This window comes from Protopterus annectens, chromosome 3.part1 (assembly GCF_019279795.1).
Source record: "Protopterus annectens isolate FY-2018-M chromosome 3.part1, PAN1.0, whole genome shotgun sequence".
In the NCBI taxonomy this organism is placed as follows: Eukaryota; Metazoa; Chordata; order Ceratodontiformes; family Protopteridae; genus Protopterus; species Protopterus annectens.
In genome coordinates, this window is record NC_056732.1 from 1,039,954,342 (window position 1) to 1,039,977,454 (window position 23,113).

General features: G+C 41.0%; 1 protein-coding gene across 1 annotated transcript in view; it reads right to left on the reverse strand.

Moving 5' to 3' along the window:
- CEP76 (centrosomal protein 76) overlaps window positions 1–23,113 on the reverse strand; it is a 1,583,298-nt gene that overhangs the window by 1,252,874 nt on the left and 307,311 nt on the right. The window contains exon 4 of the mRNA XM_044067192.1: window positions 18,252–18,476. Within this exon, the coding sequence (XP_043923127.1) occupies window positions 18,252–18,476 (225 nt within the window). The remainder of the gene's footprint in view (window positions 1–18,251; window positions 18,477–23,113) is intronic.

Genomic DNA, 23,113 nt, shown 5'->3' on the forward strand with positions numbered 1-23,113 from the left:
TTTATATTTTTCAAATAGGAAATAGCTTGAGCAATTTTAACATTAGAAATTCATTTCTGACCTGTTTTACAAATTAAACATGCTGTATCCAACAGTAGCTAGATGTGTCTCGAAGTCAAAGTAGAGAAACTGGAGTTCTTTCTGGCCATTAGATATGCCACTTCTGACACCATGTTGCTTATCCATCTACACTTAGAAGACAAGCAGGTGAGCTAGTTCGTTTAAGATGCTTTATTATATAAAATCACACCACAATGGCTAGCAGCATCAATAAACATAAACAAACTGATTAACAGACAGAGCTTACACACATGCATGCTTACATCTCAACAGCTAACCACAAAAGGGTACTCTGGCTTGCACGTGCTCAGTACTCAACACACTTGTACATGCTCACAGGAGGTTTCTTAAAGAGATATGCACACTGATCTACACTCTCAGCATGTATATGCCTCCTGAAGGTGGTTCTGGGGATACAGGGCATGGCTATTTAGCAAATGACTCTCCCTGGATAGCCTCATTAACATTCAGCATGGTCACAGAGCTAGCCCTATGCAGTGTTGCACGTCTTCATGCTACAGTACCATGTTAGGCCATTGCCATTTCTAAAAACAAAAAGGATACAGTGACGTCTATACAAAAGTGTATATGTCGCAGTACCTTTATGAAATCTCCCCATTGTTTTTACCTTATGACCTTAGTTTGTATTAGGATGCTAAAACTTTTGTACAAGTAAAACAAATGTGAGCCTTTTCCTCTCTATACACAGAAGTCTCTGTCCAGCATGAGGAAAAGACTCACATCTGTTTTACTTGTATAATGCACGTTAACACTGCTTTCAAGCACAATCTCACAAAATAAATGTAAAAACCTGAAATGAATTCCAATAAATTATAAAATACAGTCACTGACCACATAAGATGAGAAAAGTAGCTTACCACTCCAGCTGAAACTTATACAATTTGTCTGCTGTTTGAATTACAAATATTGTAAAACCCAAAAGATGTATACTGCCTCACAAGATGTTTTGCAATATGCTATAACCCACAACACAAAGTGCTTCTCATAATGCTGAAATGGCAGTAACAGGTGAAAAATACAAAATATATTCAGCTACCTTACTGCCTTGCACACAGTTATGACAGTTCATCTCTCACAATTTCCAAATGTCATTAATGGGTGAAAGATACAGGATTTGGTCAGCTACCTCATTGCCTTGCATGCAGTTATGAGAGTTCACCCTTGAAGGTCAGACGCCTCATTAGTGGACTGGATGGTGATGTGCAGTGTCGAGCATCTGTTAATCTTTAATGCATTACTTAGAAATCATGGATTATGAGTACATCTTCTAAAGTGCTCCACTTTAAGGAAGGAATAAAATCATTTCTTTTTTTTTTTTTCTTATGAAGGAAAAAGCACACACTGAATAATCACAATATGTCCCATATGTGATCCTTTGGGTGCGAGGGGTCAAATGCTCTAGTATGGCTCTCCAGGTACCTAAAGTGTAAGTAATTATTCTGGATACTGTGAATGACAAAAAGGAGCCTTTCTCTCATAAAATGTTAATTGCAACACTGTCATTTTAACAATTAATTTTAAAATGTAATATCTGTGGGACACACTTACCATGTTTCTACAAGAGAAACAGTACAACTGTAAAACGCACAACACTCATGAGGGCTGTAGGCATGGTGGGGTTTCTTTTTTGGGGATAAACTCTTGACTAGGCTTGTAAGTGCACCAGGGCCATTAACCTAATAACTTCCTATGAGTAGGTGTTTTCATACATGGAAGCCCTAGGCATCATTTGAGAATTGCACTATAGGTGTGAGTGACCTAATGCTGATAGTACATAGTAAAGAATTTGCAAAAAAATGCTTATTAGACATTAAAGGAAGAATCAGAAAAAAGTCACTTTAGATTTGAACAAAGAGGAAGGCAAGTGAGTGGGAGGAGGAAATGTATAGCTGGTATATATTTATGAAGGGCAATACAGAAATCCCATGCTACATGATTTATAAGGATAGACAAAGTTCAGGAAACCTGAAAGAAAATTTTAGAGATTACAATGGCAACTATTAGAAGGTGGAAAGCTTACAGGCCGTTTTTCAAGAAAAATGTAACAAACTAAAGTATTTCATTTTTTCTGATTTGTTGCAACCCTGGAGGTAGTATATTTACAGAATGGCAATGCTGTGAGGGTGCAGACATCAGACTTGGGGGGGGGGGTGTAGATCCTGTGCTAACAAAAGCTTTATATGATTATTTATCATAACGCATCTCAGCAGTAAAATGGGTAGCAAGCTTATTAGTAAAGTAGACCCCTATTTACTTATATAGCTATGTATATATTTTACTTAGAGGGTAAAAAAGTACAGTTTGCAGTTTTGTATGTTAGGGATCCACATTGCTGCAGTCCGCTATATTGGTAGTCAGCTGTCCAGTCGGCCCGAATACCAAAGTATATGGCTGGCGTGGGGGGGACGGGCGCATCAGCGTCATGCGCTGCGCGAGTATATGTCGGGCCGACGGTCGTCTCGCGTGTCCTTTCGACTTCAGATCACCCAGAAGAAGACAAAGATTTAAAAACCCAACCTCATAGATACCTGCACCAAAAAATATGTACAATATACAAAACACAAACATACAACACCTAAACACACACCCTAAACACAGAGGGAGGGGGAGGACTGCAGCAATGTGGATCTCAGAGACAAAGGATTTATGGTGGCTACATTTTATTGTAGGTACACACTGTACTACTGTTCATCTTCCACATTACATTGTCTATTAATTAAGGGAGGGCAAGCAGGAAAAAAGAAGGGCTGGAAGAAGCAAGGAAAAAAAGCAAAATAGCTAAACAAAAACCAGCCCAAAAAGCTAGCAGTAGAGAGGAAGACTTAGATGCTTAGAGGCAAAGAGATGAAATACTGAAAGTAGCTGCCTCCATAATATAAAAATATACCCCCCTTGAGTAAATGCTGTTGAAATGCCCTAGAAGAGCTGATTAGGCTAGTGGAATGAGGAATCTCCTTGCCATGATGGGAATAAATGGATGCAACAAAATGCAACCCAATCCACCTAGAAATAATTTTTTTTTTTTTCACCTAACACCCCTGCCACTCAAACAAAACAAAACAAACCTGCAGACTGCTAAAGCCCTAGTCCCTGCTAAATAATAGCAATAAATTGCCTTGCCTGTGCTAAAAAGTGCAAGTTCCTTTCCCTTTTTTTTTTATTTTAAAAAAAAAATAAAAAAGTAATGAAATGAATAGTTTTATTTAAAAGCCACACTAGAAACCACCAAGGCAGAAAGGACAGATTAGATACTAATGATACCCTAAAAAAAAAAAAGGCTCTAAGGCTCTAGGGCCTAAGGGCCACTGCAATTCAGATTCAAGTAATGGCCAAAAAAAGTCTAAAGCTTCAATGATTTCAATTCATTTCAATTCAGCAGTCAGGAAAAAAGGTTCAAAGGAGTAAGTTTCTCCAACACAAAATTGAGGTCCCCAAGCAGAGGAGTAGGCTCTCTTGTGGTCTTATATTCTTTGCCCCTCTAAGAAATTGCTTGAACAAAGGATGCGAAAACAGCAGCATGATCTTAATGGAAGAGAAAGACAAACCTTTGTCCAATAACTCAGTAAGATATTGAAGAGCCACACTAGTGTTGCCAAGGAAATGAGGAGCTATTATCATCATCCTTGGCTTGTTTTGTTGTCTTACCTTCACTGGAGAGGGCAGAAGCAAGAGGCAGAAGGCATAGGCATACATGAAGATTTTCTGAAAGAAAGACCAGCATCCACTTTCCAAGCTGTGATGAAACCCTTTGTGCAAAACTTTGCAGCTGTGGTGTTTTAGTGGAGATCAGACAGATCTATGTGGAGTTCCCCCTGACACTGTCAATTTTTTTGAAATATGAGATTCAGTTTCCCATCCGTCCATGATTTGTCTGCTTAACACATCTGCTAAGGAGTTCTGTCCGGCAGAAACCCTTGCCTCCTTGCCTGTTGGTTTAGCTGAGGAGCGCAGTCTCCCATAAATCATTGCTTGCCTGCTGTGGGTAAGAAATGTGTTCCCCTTGTTTGTTGATGTACCACATGACAGTAGTGTTATTAATGCAAACTGGACTGCTAACATCTCTTTCATGTTGATATGTAGATGCTGTAGTCTGGGTCTTGTATCCATTTCCATTTAGATGAGCTCCCCAAGCAATGGGCATCTGTCGTTAGAATCGAATGACAGTGTCAAATCCTGGCAGTGCTGTGTCCATACATTTTGAGATACCATTGCTCAGAAACTTTCGACTGGACAGCGGACTACCCAATAGTTAGGACTGCAGCAATGTGGAATGAAGAACATCACTATATTTTACTTAGAGGGTAAGAAACCAGTGTGCCAAGTCACTTTTTTCAATTACATTATTAATGTTCTGTCAAGAGCTGATGTTATGGTAATAGTTGAAGCAGAGGACAATGCTAATTTTCAACGAAAGAAAAAAAAAAGTTATGTCTTAACATAATGTTCCATACGAGTTGTCGGATCTTCATCTGTCATCACCTGTGGGGGTTTGGTTCTGATCCTTCTGAACAAACTCGGCCATTACTACAGCTTGTGGCCTCCAAAATCTCTTGAGCACATCCCTTACTCATAATGCTGCTGTAAAAATGAGTCATCCAAGAAGTCCCACCAGACCTCAGAGTTTGCTTATGATAGAAGAAAAAGACCTACCGGTAATGAAGGAGACTATATCTGGACAGAACTAATGCTCCAAAAGGAAACTTTCAGGTGAGCGCCTGTTCTTCCAGGAAATCTGGCCAGGGGAAGGTGGTAGGAAAGTTGATAAGAGATGAAGATCAACAACTCAGATGGAAATTTATGGTAAGACGTAACTTCTTTATTTGATGTAAATCATCATGCTGTCATCACCTGTGGAACAGAGTCCCCAGCTACTTGGAAACCAGGGTGGAATCAAGAAAGGATACTCTTGAGCACCATCGAGCCAAATGATGCTCTACCCATTGAGACCAGATCTAATTTGTAATGAGTAATAAAGGTACGGGAAGACACCCAAGTTACAGCTGCACAAATGTCATCCATAGAAGTTCTTGACTGGAAGACAGCTGAAGTAGCTGCTGCTCTAGTTGAATGCACTTTTGGTGGTACAGGTAAGGATATAGCTCTCTTGTTATATACAAAGGAAATACAGTCTGAAATCTACTTAGCTAGGGTTACTTTGTTAACAGGCTGACCCAACTTGATATATGAAAAAGAAACCAACAGTTGGTCCAATTTCCTAATGTCCTTAGTTCTGTCAAGGTCGAGCCTAAGTTGTCTTGAACATCTAACAAATGTAATGTGTACACCCCTTTGTTAGAAAAATTTGGGAAAAATATTGGAAGATTAATGCACTGATTAAGGTTGGTTTCAGACACAACCTTAGGTAGGAAAGATGGAATGGTCCTGAGAGAAGACATCTTTGTGAAAGATTGAATATGGTGACTTGGATGAGAGTGCCTGAACTTCAAAAATTCTTCTAGCCAAGGTAATGGCCACTAATAAGATAGAAGGATTTTTTTGTCGCCCATAGAGACCTGCTCGAAAGGGGATTGCATCAAACCCTGCAGCAGTAAAGCAAGGTCCCAAGGAGGGGTGGGGTCCTTGTAAGGAGGCTTTAAGAAAAGGGCACTTTTTAAAAAGGTTTTACATAGTCTATGCAAAGCAATGGATGATCCCTGGAATCCACTGTGAAAATTAGAAATGGCTGGCAGTTGAACTTTAATCCTAGAAGTGGAAGCACCATCACTGAAAACAGAGGCTAGGAAGTGAAGAATTTCATGGACTGGTGTTGAAAAGGGGTGAATGGGATGTAGAAAGACTCAATGAACAAACCTCTTCCATTTACTTGTGTAAAGTTTGTGAGTAGATGGTTTATGAGTTGCTAAAAGTTATGTGTTTCACCGGGGAATAGAGCACATCATGTCTGGCCACTAATGGAATCGGAGATACCAAGCTGTCATGTTGAGAGTTGTAATGTCTGGGTGACTGATCCCCATTGTAAGTGACAGGAGGTCCGGAGCTGGATCCAGAATCCATGGTTTTCGAACTAGGTGAGTCCATAGGGAGGGGAGCCATATCTGCCAAGGCCAAAAAGGGGCAATAAGTATGACTTTTCTCTTCAACTTGTCTGCTTTCTTCATAAATGTGTGAATTAAAAGGGTTGGAGGAAAGACGTAAAGGAGACCAGGTGGCCAATCGTGGAGAACAGCATCCCTCTGTAATTTCCTCATGTCCCCGCCCGAACTGGGAAGCGTCTGTGGTCACTGTGGCCTCGGACTGAGGGGGAACAAACAGCCGTCCTTGTCGAACTTGGCTTGAATGAATCCACCACAGAAGTTCTCTTTTGCATATGTCAGTAATTAATATTGGCATTGATAAGGGATGCTGGAGAACTGATCATTGAACCGCAAGTAAACTGGCTAGGGGAACAAGGGTTATGGCAGCCACCACTGATCCCAATGTTTGAAGCACCAGTCTTGCAGGAACTCTCCTTTGTAACAGAGTATGGACTTGAGTCTGGATAGTTTCCAATTGAAACGAAGGGAGTGAGACTATGGAGGTTCTTGTGTCCAATAAAGCTCCTACAAAGGTTAGATTTTGTGTGGGTTCCAGTGAAGATTTGTCAAATTTGATTGTGATGCCAAGGTGGTCACATAACTGTAGAACCTTTTGTTTTGCTGTTAGTAGATTTTGCCTTGTGGTGGCAGAAATGAGTCAGTCATCTAAGTAGGGAAATACTCGGAATCCTTGCAGTCTTAAGTAAGCTGCTACTACTGTCACGCACTTGGTGAACACCCTGGGGTCTGTGGTGAGACCAAAAGACAGCACTCTGAATTGGTAAAGACTGTCTCCCAAACAGAAGCGAAGGAATCTTCTGGAATGCCTGTCCATTTTTATATGATATTATGCATCGTGAAGATCTGTCAAGCACATCCAGTCGTCCTTTCCTACGAACAGAAAAATGGACTGAACCGTGACTATCTGGAATTTGTTTTTTGTACAGATCTATTCAGTACACTGAGATCCAGAATCAGTCTCCAGTCCCCTTTCTTTTTTGGCACTAAAAAGAATCTTGAGTAAAAACCGGATCCTATTTGGTCTGGTGGGACTTCTTGGATGACTCTCTTTTTCCAGCAGCTTTTCATAGGATCATAGAAGATTACTAGGCTATTGACCCAGAGGTCATTTTAAGCCTAGCCGTTTCAACCCAATGTAATACCCTAGAGGTACTAGTCAATGTCCAAGATTGCATTTAGTGATGACTGCCCATGTCCAGGAGGGATGAGGGCACTATCCCAGGTAGGAATTTACAGTGCCCCATCCACTCATCCAGGTTCCTCATGAACAGTGTCATAGAGGTGCTCTGTTTCACATGAAATGGTAGCCTGTTCCAAAGATGTGGCAGTCACTGGGAGATAAAGCTGTTCCTCCAGCATGTCCTATTTAAGTTGCAAGTCATAGGCTCATAGAGGTTCATAGATTAGTACTAAGCTAACTGCCCTTGTGAGCCACTTTAAGCCTAGCCAATTATCCCTTGTGAGACTCAAACCCTGCACCTTGTGTTTGTAAGGCAAACACCTTAACCATTAGGCCACCCTCCCTACTTTGATGAGCCCGCCACAGGTGGAGATACCCAGGAAGTAGACGGATGGGTACCAAAAGCTTGCAGATACATAGATTCCTCAGTCGAAGGATTAAGGGACTTCCAACCACCTCTCTGTATGTCTCCAAATGACACATTATCAGGAGGCGATCTGGGGGAATCTTCACTTTCATCGAAATCCATGTCTTTTGTGACTGACTCTTCAGGAGAGTCCAGGTACTTCCTCTTGCACAATTTCTTATGAGGGGCCTCCTCAGGGAGGAAATCTTGGGAGGTTTCAGAAGAAGGAGTACCCCGCTGGGTAGCCTGAGGCTGCAGTACCCACTGTCCCTGTGAAGGAGTTGGTTGATGCTCCAGACCTAAGGCACCCAGAGACAGAGGCTCCAAGGAAGAAGGAACAGACCTGGTACTGGGAAGTAGCCAATGCCCTCTTCATGGCCTCAAAGGCCGACCCACCAGAAGAGAAAGGCTGCTCCAGTGCCAAAAAAGAAGGTCTCTGTTCCGAAGTCCCCCCCCCTTTCCAATGAAGTCCCCACTGAGACCGAAGTTGGACCCAAGCATGTTGGCTCACCAAGGGATTGAGACTGCTCAGAAATTCCAGGAGCAGAACAGAATGACTCTGGACCAACAGACAAGCTTTAGTTCCAAGAGGACTCTGATTCCGATACAACCGGAGTGCTAAAGGCAACTGATGCTTCCAACAAGAAAAAGACATTTAGAACTGAGCTGGTCAGTTCCAGGAAGCTTGAAATCAAAGTCTGTAATGTCCCTGTTGAGGTTAGAGTTGGAGGGCTAGCATGGGAAATAGAAGGTGTCGTTGTCTGACTCAAAAGGGTAGGAGCCAATGAAGTCCCTGAGACGCCTTGGGCCCAAAGAATCTTCATCACCAACCTCTCCACGTCAACTTCAATGAGACTCCTGGAAGAATAGACGGAAATCACAGAGGGGAACTTTGGTCTTTCTAAAAGGGGGATGGTAGTATGTCTGTAAAAGGATCTAACAAATGGGAATATTGAGTCTTTGGAAAGGAAGTAAAAGGTATAGAAGTCTGTTCCTGGGCAGAAGAAGGAGTTGGGACTGAATGATCAACAGACAATTCCAAAGAACCTTTTCAGGGTCGATGATCTTGATGTTCGATGTCCTTTTCTTTTTAGGGCTTGGTACCTAAGAAGAACTCAGAACTGAGGAAGCTCACTTCTCTACCTCAGAGGCTCTGGAAGAGGAGGAAGATGATGATGATGTTCGTCCAGATTTATGCTTTGGCTTGTTAGAGAACCAGATATGGCCTCCCCAAAGGAGGAAGGAAGGAGATTTTTCAGTATAAGTTTGTTTTATCTATCTACCAACGCTTGGTGACTAAAAGCATGGCAGATAGAAAAGTCCTCTAGCAAATGAAGAAGACCAAGGCAATAAACACAGAGAGAATGCTGGTCAGAAAACATAATTTTATGACCACATTTAGTGCACTTCTTAAACCTGGTCTGATTTTTCTCTTTATCAGCCATCGTCGGGAAACTACAATGCCCCACACACACACACACACACACACACACACACACACACACACACACACACACACACACACACACACGCACAAGCTACACAAAGGGAACAGAAAGATTAGTTTTAGTTTTTAAAAAAAAAAAATACCAACAATGGTAACTAAGACTTACTGAAGACGTAAAACGGGAAGGGTATGGGATACCAACAATGTTAATAGATAGCTACCTCACGGTAGATAGGGGAGAAGACAGAAAGAAAGATAGAGAGAGAAATGCACAGAGAAAAACTGCCTAAAAACAACAGCTACAAATGTAAAATATGCGACAGAAGTATTTAAAGGTTCGGAAAGGTTTTTGAAAGGATAGGAAAGGATTTATGGTTAAATTCTTACACTTAACTTTTAGGCTCGAGAGCAATACAGAAAAAACATGTCTGAAGCTGAAAGCAGCAAACAAGATCTAAGGTAATCTACCTGCAGTATTGTGGGCAAGGGATGTGCTCAAGAGTTTTTGGAGGCCACGAGCTGTAGTAATGGCAGAGTCAGTTTTGACGGATCAAAACCAAACCCCCACAGGTGATGACAGGATGAAGATTAACAACTTCAGGTAATATATTACTTTTATAACGCTTCTTCCACTGTCCATCCATCCACACACGCACACCCTACCCACAGGACAGTCCTCAGACCTTCTTAAATGTAGCACTTGGTATTACCTCATGTCCAACAACTGTGTTATCTTCACATATCCAATAAAAGAAGCTTGCAAATGCAGTTCTCTGGTATGTAAACAGGCTAACACAAGAACGCAACCTAACACTGAACAGTACATACCACAGCACTCAAATACAGTGCAACTGATTTTATTTTTGGTCAATAGTCTCAGAGATAAACCAGCTTCAGCACAAAGCCTTCATCAGTATCTAATCTGTTCAGGCCAAAAAGACTGTCTTACATGATATGCTGATGATTACATCATCAAACAGTGACCAGTACATACAAAATAAAGAGGTGTACAAGTAAATACCAAAAATAAATGTCTCCCTACTGAAGTGATAGCATCAGAAACATCGAATGCTGAGAAGTCGGAAAAAAATACCGAAAAGCCAGGAAAAGAGCAAATCTCAAAGATAACTGTTCTCCTTTAAACATCTTTTTTGCAGGAGAGAATCCCCCTACACCTTTCGATTTTATATACATCAACTCTGAGATTGCCCTACCTTGGAGAAAAAGGAATATTCTGAGAAATAACCAGCTCGAACTTGGTATATGCAACTCCATTTTTTCAGCCATTCAGTCTCAAGATTAACTCTAATGGGTCCCAACATTTCAACTGGTTATCAATTAAATACATCTCTGCATAGATGCAACATGTACAAATACGTAGTAAGAACAAACATTGCTATGAATAAATTTATAAGCTTTAAAAACTTCAGACTTATTACATTTTTCAATATATTCCCGTAATTTGCTCCTGACTTTCTGATTAGTCTTTTGTCTTGCTGCCTTAACTAAACTAGTCTTATAACCCCTTATTCTATAAACCTTTCTATCAAGTATTGGTAAAAATTAACATAATCATTATTAATGGAACATATTATTTTAACTATCATAAAAAAGAAATATTGTTTATAATATACATGGAGTATCTACTGTTATTTTCTGCCAAAAAAATATATGGAATGGTTTCTTAAATAAATATGCTCTTACTGTACCATCTTGAATTTATATGTTTCCTCTGTCCATTATAGACAGATGTGTCAAACCAGGGATGAACTTCCCATTCATGCATCCAGACTGTGCTGGAATAAAGCAAGAGACATACTTAACTTCACATGGAGAGGAAGGTGGTTCCATAAAAGTAGCACTCTCTGTGACACATACCCTTCTCTCCAGTATGTTCTATTTAAGTTGAAATAGAGACTGAGGTCTCCAGAGTGAGTGTTCTACCACTACTGAACTTACAGATGTGTAGAAGGTCTGCAAGCATGGGTTCCATAGAGGCCCTGTATGCAAGACAGAGATCCTCCTTAAGCAGCCAGCAGGAAATTTATAAGAGGAATTATGGCTCTGAAGTGGTCATAGTAGCTTTCGTTATTCAGTCCCTTGATTTTCTTGATCAGAAAATGTTCTAGTTGCTTGAATTAAATCCGATGCTTGGACAAGTACATTCAGAAAAAGGCATTATATTCAATGACTGGCTTAATGAGTGCAGTGTAGAGTGGACTGATCACCTCACTAGATTTTGGATCCTATACCCTTGCTATAAAGAAGGTCTTCTTAACAATAGTGGGCACATGATGGATGATTGACAGTTCATTGTCTACATATGTTCCCTACTAGTGGGTCAATTTTCAGGACGGTATGGGTGATGGGATAGTTGCAGGGGACATCTTGCCTTACAAAAGAAACTATTATGTACATTTTGGCATTTAGCTGTAGACCATAGTTTTGGCAACAGCTATTTGTTTGTGACAGGCCTTCCTGAAGGATCTTGGTGTCTTCTGGAGAGTTTATGATGGCACCAAGTTTACAGTCCTGAATAAACTTTGTCAGCCATAAGCCTCAACATTTGCCTTGACCTCTGAGAAACAGATGGCAAAAAAAGGAGTGGCTTGAAAACTCAGTCCACCCACCCTCATTTCTTGGATTCTATTTATGAGCCAGATTGGTGTCCAATATGTTACAGAGAGATTTGCATTTAGCTGGATAAGTTAATTAACTATACCAGAATGGGGATGGTGTTGAATGCTTATGCAAGGTCCACATATGCGGTGTAAACAGTTTTGCCCTTATCCATTACTTTGCAACCTTCTCAGAGAAGTCAACCAGGCTGAGTAGGCAAGATCTGCCTTTGGCAAAACTGAAGAGACTCAAGGTCAATGTTCTATACGTTGCCTACGCCTTTGTTTATATTTTCCATACTGTTACTTCCATAGCTTTATACAGATGAGGTTGGTCAGGCTTATGGGTCTATAGTTGCCCATATCTGTTAACAGTTCACCTTTTTGAAGGGGGAGGACTGACGCATTAATAAATTAATTTGGTTCAAATTCTGGAGGCTAATATTGAAAAGCCGCTGCAGGGAGTTTGACAGTACATGCTTCAAGATGACCAACAGGCATCCTGGTATGTTATCTGGCCACAGTGAAGCAGTGATCTTGGCTTTGATTAGTGAACTTAACACTTGTTCTTGGGAGATTTGAGGGGGAGATGTGGACTCCATTAAGAGGTTTGCGCAAGAGGGTAGGAGGATGAAATTGGAGCTAAACTTATCCAGTAGTAGACTGCCTATATCATGTACTATTAGATTGATGCAATTTTGCACATTATTTCTAAGGATTCTGAGATAGGTATAAAAAGCTTTGTGAATGTCTTTTGCTTGGGTTGCTATTTTTACCTTGTATCTAGCTTGGCTTTATTTAATCAGGGTACAAACTTCTTTGCTAGCCTTAGCAAGAGGGATTTTGGCATCTGCAATATTAGATTTATTTTTACGTACAATGAGCTTTTTACTTTTATACAGCATGTTTATATCAGGGTTTCACCATAAGGGTTTATTTTTAAATTTGACACTATTTCAGACAGATGCTTCTGGGCAGTTATTTACATATTCATTGAATTGGGCAGTGAAGGATTCTGTATTTGTAGCGAGACTCTCAGGGTGGAAGGGAAACTTGAATTTTGCCAGGACATCACTCAGCTTATTAGATTTTAGCATTGTGGGTAAGATGGTGATTCGGGTCGTAGCCTGCTATAGGACCCAACCATGTTCCAAGACTCTCATTCCACGTTCCTAAGTACCCTGGAACCCATTAGGGTCCAACCCAACACTCTCATACTGGGTGACTTCAACTACCCCTCCATCAACTGGGAAAACTACTCATGCACCAATACACTTGCCCAATGCTTCCTGGAATTCATTAATTCCAATGCGCTGGACCAGCTCCTTCTTACCCCCACTAGTAGAAGCAACATCCTTGACCTGCTTATTACTAACATGGGCAACCGTTGCTCAACACCAATAGTCAAATCCTCCCTGGTTAGATCCGACCACAAACTAATTACCATGGAAATCCACATCTCACCCACACCACCAGCAAAGGTAACCACCATGAAAAACTTCTCCAAAGATGACTTTGGGTTCCTAAAAACAGAGGTGGCTAACTTCACAGCACCCATGCAAATGGAAAATAGGTGCATGACCACCGAATCATACACCAATGCACTGCACGAACACATATATAAATGCATGGAACTAGCCATACCCAACAGAACCAAGATGCTCTCCTCCAAATAAAGGAAGCTAATCTGGTGGTCCCCTGCTATTAACAAACCCTACAACAGAAGGAAGAAAAAGGTGAAGTCCCAAGACTGGAAAAACTCCCTTATTAGCCTCAACAAAAAGTTGAGATCCCTCATCAAAACCTCTAAAACTAGCTATGAATGCAGAATTGCTTCAGGCACTAAAACAACCCCAAAGCCTTCTACAGTTATATCAAGAATCTCCACGGCAATACCCAGATTTGCTCTGACTTACTGCACAATGATGCCACCTATACAGAGCCAATAGATATTGCCAACATACTGGCCGACAGATTCAGTGCCAACTTTACCCCCCTCCCCCCAAAGGACCAATCACAATACCGGAAGAATGTCAGGCACCCAGCATTACTGCAGCACAGGTTAAAGCTGCATTGTCCAATGCGCGGAATACAGCTTTTATGGGAGCCAACAATATTCCTGGCTGTGTTCTACATGAACTACAAAGTGAACTGGCACCACCCCTGTGTGCCCTGTTCAATCACACCCTCACCTCAGGCTTTGTCCCTACATAATGGCGCACTGCTACAGTCATCCCTCTCCATAAAGGGGGAGCGACTACAGACCCTGGGAATTATCGTCCCATTAGCCTGACGAGTCTGATATGTAAGGCTATGGAGCGCATCATCATGGACCTAATTAACAAGGATATATGGAATCTCCAAACTCTGGATCCCACACAATTTGGTTTTGTGAAGGGTAGATTATGCCTGCTCAACCTTTGAGTCAGTCAACAGAGCTGTGGATGAGGGCAAGGCAGTTCATACAGCCTACCTGATTTGGCCAAGGCCTTTGATAGCATTCCTCACTCAGGAATTATTGATAGACTTACCAAACTAGGCATCAGCCACTATATAACTAGTTCGGTTGCAAATTGGCTCACAAATATAACCCACAGTGTGAAAGTAGCAGACTCCAAGTCAGACTGACAACCAGTCACGAGTGGAGTCCCACAGTGGTTGGTCCTGAGTCCTCTTCTGTTTGGAATCTACTTCTCAGAAGTCCAGGCCAACACTGAGGGACTTCAGCTGACCAAGTTCGCTGATGATTGCAAGCTGGGAGCCATTATTAACTCCTCAAGTGATGCAGACATCCTACAGAAAGGCCTCACTGAGACCAACGACTGGTGTCGAAACCATGGCCTTAAGCTTAATGCCAAAAAATGCACAGTCATTCCCTTTGGGAAAAACTCAGTTCCCACTAATTACCACATTGACAGTAGCCCACTGAAGGCATTATAAGAGATCTGGGGACACAGGTTGACAGCAACCTCTCCTTTGACACCACACTGCCATTGTGGTCAGAAAGTCCTTCTATGTGGCACATTAAAGTATCAAGGGTTATGCATCCAGGAAGAAAGAGGTCATCATCTCTTTCTACTCTTCCCTCATTAGACCAATCGAGTATGATGCCCTGTTTGGCATGTACCTCACTAAACACCTGCAAAAGCTGGAAAGGCCACAAAAGTACCTCATGAAGAGGATCCTAGGCCTTAAACACATGCCTTACATGGACATACTCAAAAAACTCCAGCTTTTCTCTGTCTCATATCATCTATTAAGAGGCGATCTCTGCTTGACTTACAAAGCCATGCCTGACCCAGCCCTGTTAGAAATGTTACACCTAAAGAAATCCCAGTCCCTCCGCACCACATGCTCCAGGTCAACCTCATTAACACAATCAACAGAATATGCTGGAGAGACAGGTTCATAACCCACAGACTGCCCATGCTCTGGAATAGACTTCCATACAAGTCAAGCAGAGCACCTCACTGGCCCTTTCAAGACAAATCTTGATGAGTGGATAGGAAATAGAAAGTTCACCCCGGGGATCACTCCAGTGGCTCTACTTAATAGAGATACCAGGAACTAATGACAGCATGATGCCAGGACACTTCTTTGGGCTGGGCTTGTAAAGGCTCCAGAGCTGTTGGCCTAGTACACATCTATGAACCATTGTCTGTGAATGACGAGTCATTGGAGGACACTTCCCGATTTAGTCTTATGGTGAATACAGCTGATTTATGGTCTGATTTGATTAGGGAGGCAAGGGTAACAGAGATATCCAATAGTGATGAGAACACAGTCCAAAATTTTGTCACCCCTCATTGGGGTACAGACTAGGTAGTCTCGCCCTTTTTCTAATTTCTCCAAATCTTTTGGGTTTCTAATACCATGATGGGAATGGACCCCATTCCAAAGTCAAAGTAAGGTTAAAGCTCATGAAATTAGTATTGTTTCAATCTTTGTCAGCCAAAAGTGCTCTTTGCAGCACCCGCAGTGTGCCCAGTAATGACTCCTTCTGGAATTCGTATGGGCTACATGGATTGGTAACATATCTAAATACGATTGTAGATTCTTTTTTAAAAGACCTGTTGCTCCTACTACTACTGGAACTGTCTGGGTATCTTCCTTCCACATTGCTCTCGTTTCTGCCTGCAGATCCTGGTATTTTATGACTTTGTATCTCTCTGTACACAAGACAGTGTAGTCAATGGGTGTGCCAATTTCAATGATCAATAAAACTTTTGTCCTCTTTTCTTGGACCACTATATCCGGTTTTCTAGCATCTATCATTTGAACTGTTGGTAATGGGTGATCCCATGTGATATAAACTTCATCATTTTCTATGATGCTTCGTGGCTCATGTTTCCAGTATTTTTTAGCCACTTCAGTACCATAATGTTTACACAATCCCCAATGCAACAGTCTTGCCACATTATTATGCCTCGCAGTATAGTCCTTCTGCCATTAATGTGTCGCAACCAGCAACAAGGTGTGTGACTGTTTCCAATTCGATTTTACAAAACCTACATTTGTCTGTTTCTCCCACATGTTCAATGGACTTTGTAAACCAGCGTGTACATAGCCCACTATCTTGGGCTGCCAATATTAACCTTTCATTTCTTGGTTTGAATTTGCCTCTCTTTAACCATTCCTGCGTTCGTTCCTGACACGAGGTTCTTCCAGAAGTTTTCTATACTTGCAACTATACTTATGCTTTTTCTACATTTCTTGCCTTCTCATCTGGTCCTTCACTTTATATTCTTTCTTTCGTTTTTTGGCACATTCAATTGCTGCCTGGTTTTTATCTACTTCTGGTTTGATTTCCATTCCTGCTTGACGTTGATATGCTTCTGTTAAATTAAGCAGAGAAGTCATCTTAGATTTATTCCCCTCATGTTTCAAAACTTTCACTATATTTGGATCTTGTGAGGTCAGTAGATATGTGTGGAGTCCCACGATTACAGATCTATATATGTAATCAATTTCAAGGAGGCCCATCCCTCCCTCGGAACGAGGAATATATAATCTTGGTATACAGTGAATTCTGTAAATCATTTGGTGAGCATGAAGGATCCTTTTTGTTTTAATATGTAATCTATCCAACGCTTTTTGGGGAGAGTCAATCACTCCAAAACTGTAAGTTAGGAAAGGAAGAGCAAACTGGTTTATAGCTTGGATCTTGCTCGTAGATGTCAATGCTGTTCTCAGGATTAATTTAAGTCTTCTGAAGTATTCCTTACTGAGTTTTATTTGCATTCATTCATGTTTTATTGCTGATCCTTCATCAGTTCCCAAGTATTTATACACTCCTTTCATAAATCCCTGGGCATACATGTCAGACATGTATACGTTTCCCTGTTAATGGAGGAGTAGTTGAAGAGAACGGTGCTTGTCTGAACACTTAGGGCTTCCATATTAGCCAGATAAGAGTCATGGGCCAAGTTGGTTACAATGGGATATGGGGTTTTGTTAACAGTAGGTTGGACACTGAGGAGTTGCAGGTTGTTATTCTGCTTAAGGAGTCTGAATGTGTAGTTTTGTTTTGACACATTTAGTGCTGTTATCTACTGCAGTAGGTTTGAATGTATGGTAGGCGTTGAAACCTTGCACTGATGGGATGATCTCAATATTCTTGAACCAGTTCTCACTGATGATGCACATAATGCCTTCTAGGGTGTGGAGTACCTGTAGGGAGAGTAATCTTCCTTCAGACTCCTAACAAGCAGTAATACCTCCATGCTCTCCTAATTCTGTTTGCAATGCTGGAAGCTTTGTAGACTAACTTTGCCTAAAAAGGCAGTTTAAGGGGCGGATAAGGTTTTTGCCAATATAGGAAAGCTTTGGGGGACAGGTGCAGGCCATTCTGGCAGAGCAGTTAGGAATATCAATAATGTATCCCTAAAGTGTGTATATGTGTATATATATATATATATATATATATATATATATATATATATATATATATATATATATATATATATGTATATATATATATATATATATATATATATATATATATATATGTATATATATATGTATATATATATATATGTATATATATATATATATATATATATATATATATATATATATATATATATATATATATATATATATATATATATATATATATATGTATATATATATATATATATATATATATATGCATATATATATTATTGTAAACCCACTTACAGTAACAACTGTTAAAGTCAATCATTTTTGTTCACATTGTATTATCATTCTAGGTGAAGGTAAAATGCTGCTCAAAGCTAGGTACTTTTTGTCTCTGGTTAGTTCTGTGGCAGCCTAATAAAACAGAAGCTAAAGCATCAAGAGATTAGACATGGCAAAACTGCTTTTATATAGTTCACTTGTATATCAAGGTTATGGGTTATACAGTCTGTAACTCTTAAAAAAATTACTTTAATAAAAAAAATCAAATTTAAATAATAAATCTTATGTCAACAATTCTTACCTAGACTGTCTCGATGTATTTCAAGTAAAAACCCATCCTGAATATCTGGCTCACATGCACAGGGCACAGGTTTGGAACGAAATCGTTGGTTTCGGAAGTGCATGTATAAGATGAAGGTAGGGCAAATCTGACCAGGTAGAGGTTCAGGCTCCTGAAGATGTTCTAGGAAAGCCTTTCCACCATTAACTTGAAGGTACAAATATCTTCTTGATGGATCAATGTTCACTATAAAAAAAAACAGGAAAACAAATCTGTGAACAGTGCAATAAAGAAATGTTAATCAAGCTCTCACCTTACCACGTTTAAACAATTTAACAGCTTACATACACAAAGGCCCTTCTGAAGCTTTTTAAAGCAATCTAGAAAGAGCCATAACCAACCAGCTGAATTCAATGGGTCGATGAGTGTAGAAATACCTGCAGCACTGTTCTGCTATTTAATATGACCATATTCACAAGATGACAAATTCAGAAAACTTCAAGTAAAGGGCAAAATGACAGTCATTCTTCCAAGATATGAAAAGTATGACAGAAACTTAGTGTATAATGCCAATTTAAATATAAAATCTTACTTATGTTACACATAAGAACCATAAATGCTTATTCAAAAGAAATATACAGACTGAAGTACAGCAATAATGATTCCCTCTTTAGAAAAATCCCAAGGCGTAAGCTGTTCAGTACTATATACTAAACAGTGGTTTACATTTCTGACATGACACAGGTATGACCTTAGCCCTGAGTAGCATCCTGCCATCACCCAGAATGATATCACAGTACAAGGACAAAATGATTGACTTCAACAATTGGCTAAGCTTCTGGTGTCATTCTAAGGGGATCCCTCATCTGTCTGCCTGGGATGACATGATCGACAAACCACGATGCTTTGCCAGAGATGGCCTGCATCTGTCACCCTTGGGATTCCGGATACTGGCTAAGGCTCTTGCCACCCCTACAGTGCTTTTTTAGGCAAGATTCAAATGACAAATTCACCACCGTAACAGGTACAAGCAAGCAAAATCTAAGGGTAATGCTACTTAATGCTAGAAGTCCAAACCTCAAAATGCACTCACTCGAGGCACTCCTTAAAATGACAGAGACCTGGTTCAAGGCTCCAGGGAGCACCCCTGCATTACCAGGCTATAATTCATCACACCTTTTGGCCACCTAACCTGGACCGAAGCACTAAAAGCGGAGGTGTTGCCATATTCATTAAGTATATCCACACCTCCAGGCTAGTTGCTCAGCATAATGCATCCGAGATTATCCAAGTGCAAATAACTCTGGGCAAGACCGCAATCCAAACTGTAGCTTGCTACAGATCCCCCACCATGCCCCAGGATTCCCACTCCTCATTTCCTGATACACTGGAAAATATTAGGGTACAACCTAACACTCTAATAATGGGCGATTTCAACTACCCCACCATTAACTGGGAAAACTACTCATGTACCAACTCTTGTGCTCAACGTTTTCTGGAATTCATAAATTCCAGCGCCTTGGATCAACTTATCCACACCCCCCACCAGGGGCAACAATATCCTTGACCTGGCCATTACCAACATGGGCAACCGGTTTTCCACACCAGAGGTCAATTCCTCGTTGGTCAGATCTGACCACAAGCTAATCACTCTACACATCCACATCTCACCCCCATTAGGGAAACCACCGTAAAAAATTTCTCCAAAGCCAACTTCACGCTTCTTAAGACAGAAGTGGCAAACTTCACGACACCCATGCTGACGGACAATAGAGGTACGACTGCTGAATCCTATACAATTGCACTTTATAAGCACTGACACGAGTGCATGGATCATGTAATCCCTAACAGAACCAAGATGCTATCCTCCAAAAAAAGGAAGCCAATCTAGTGGTCCCCTGCTATAAACAAACTCTACAACAGAAGAAAGAAACTGTTGCAAAAGAAAGTAAAATCCCATGATTGGAGGAACTCCGTTGTCAGCCTCAGTAAGAAGCTGAGATCCCTCATAAAACCCTACAAAGCTAGCTACGAAAACAAAATATCCAATGATTCTAAAGACAACCACAAAGCATTCTATAGCTATGTTAAGAATCTCAATGGCTACACTCAGATCTGCTCTGAGTTACAGCACAATGGCACGAAATATACAGAACCAACTGATATTGCCAACATCCTGGCAGATAGGTTCAGTGCTAACTTTACCTCTCTCTCATCCCCTAAAGGGCCCATCTCTATACAGGAAGAATGCAAAGTTCCTGTAACCACAGCTGAACAGGTAAAAAATACACTCTCCAAAGCCAAGAACACAGCATCCATGGGACCTGACAACATCCCAGGCTGCGTTCTACATGAACTACGGAACGAACTGGCACCCCACCTAAGTGCCATGTTCAATTCATAGCCTCACCTCAGGCTTTGTGCTCACTGAATGGTGCACAGCAACAGTTATCCCACTCCACAAAGGGGGAGCCACCACGGACCCTGGGAACTACCGCCCCAGTAGCCTGACGAGCCTGGTCTGCAAGGCTATGGAACGTATCATCATGAAACTTATAAACAATGACACTGGTAATCTCCAAACTCTGGATCCTAAACAGTTTGGGTTTGTAAAAGGCAGATCATGTCTGCTAACCCTGATAGACTTCTTTGAAGCGGTCACCAAAGCCGTAGATGAGGGTAAGGTGGTTCACACAGCCTTTCTAGATCTTGCCAAGGCTTTTGACACCATCCCCCACTCTGGAATTATAGATAAACTCACTAAACTAGGCATAAATCCCTATGTCACAAGATGGGTTGCCAACTAGCTCACTGACAGAACCCACACTGTGAAAGTAGCAGACTCTAAATCCAACTTCCGACCAGTGACAAGTGGAGTTCCACAAGGTTCAGTCCTAGGTCCTCTCCTGTTTGGTATCTACTTTTCTGAAGTACAGGCTAACACGGAAGGTCTTTGGCTAACAAAGTTTGCAGATGACTGCAAACTAGGAGCCATAATCAAAACTCCTAACAATGTGTACATCCTACAAAAGGGCCTCACTGAGACAAATGCCTGATGTCAAAGCCATGGCCTCAAGCTCAATGCCAAAAAGTGCATTGTCATCCCTTTTAGTAAAAACTCTGTACCCATGAACTACCACATAGGCGGTAGTCTACTTAATACTGAAAGTATAATAAGAGACCTTGGGACATAGGTGGACAATAGTCTCTCCTTTGATAATCACATCGCCACAGTAGTCAGGAAATCCTTCTACGAGGCACACCTCATCACAAAAGGTTTCTCATCCAGGAAAAAAAGAGGTCATTGTTCCCCCTCTACTCATCACTCATTAGACCCATTATAGAGTACAATGCCCCTTTTGGTATTTACCTCACAAGACATCTACAACAACTGGAAAGGCTGCAGAAATACCTCACAAAGAGGATTACCGGCCTCAAACAGATGCCCTATGCAGACCGTCTCAAAAAACTCCAGCTTTACTCTGTTACATATCACCTACTCAGAGGCGATCTCTGCCTAATATACAAAGCTATGTCAAACACAGAGCTGTTGGACATGCTCCACTTAAAGAAATCCCAATCCCTCCAAGCTACACACTCTAGGAACCTAAACCCTGTCACCACAACAAACAGAACATGCTGGAGGGATAGATCCCTGTCCCAGAGACTTCCCATACTCTGGAACAAACTACCTCTCTATATCAAACAAAGCTGCTCATTAGTACTCTTCAAGAAAAATTTTGATGATTGGATGGGAGACAGGAAATTCACCCCGGGGATCACTTCTGTGGCTCTGCTTGGCAGGGGCACAGGAAAATAATTTTCTTGGGTGGCAAAAATCAGGGTACCGTTTGGCTAGGCTTATATATGCCCTAGGGCAAATAGCCTAGTACCTATCTATGAACCTATAAATAGAAGTTATGTCCTTACCATAACGTTCCATGTGGAGTGTTCATCTCGCCTTGGTTATTACACATGGGTTTGCAAGCTCTGCATCGAGAAGAAGCTCGAGATCACCTAATACCCACAATCCCTCTGCCTTTACCTCAGATCTAGTTTGCAAGCAAACCAGTCATAGAGAGCACACACATACCAAAAATTTTCCTAATGATAGGATTATCTATATACATATATATATATATATATATATATATATACATATATACACAAGTGTATCAAATAATACAACTAATGCAACTGCAGAAGGAGAATACTCCGGACCAGGCACCAAATCAAACGTTCTTCCTAAGGGTGGGAAGGGGGTGGTATAACCCAAAGGCGAGATGAACACTCCACATGGAACGTTATGGTAAGGACATAACTTCTATATGTGAGAGTGTTCAATCTCGCCTTTGTTCCTAGCTCCATGATCCTGAGGAACTCACGGGAGAACGTTCTTGAGCACAGTGGAACCAAAGGTTGCCCTATCCCTAGAAACCCTGTCCACTTTGTAATGAGAGATAAATGTATGTGGTTTAGCCCAAGTAGCAGCCGCACAAATCATGTCTAATGGTAAGCTGCGTGAGCTAAGGATGTAGACACTGATCTCGTAGAATGTCCTTTAGGTTTGACTGATAATGGCTGATTAGAAGCCTCATAAACGTATGTGATACAATCAGTTAGCCATTTGGAAAGAGTTTGTTTGCTACACCCTTTCTGCTGTCAGCAAAGGCTACAAACAGTTGATCAGATTTCCTGTGATCTTTTGTTCTATCCAAATAAAATCTGAGTTGTCTATGGACATCCAATTTGTGCAACATATACTCTAATTTATTAGAGTGGTTTTTGAAGAAGGTGGGTAACTCAATGGACTGATTAATATTATTAGTAGAGCAAACTTTGGGGAGAAAGGATGGATTAGTGCGAAGGATACTCTGTCAGAG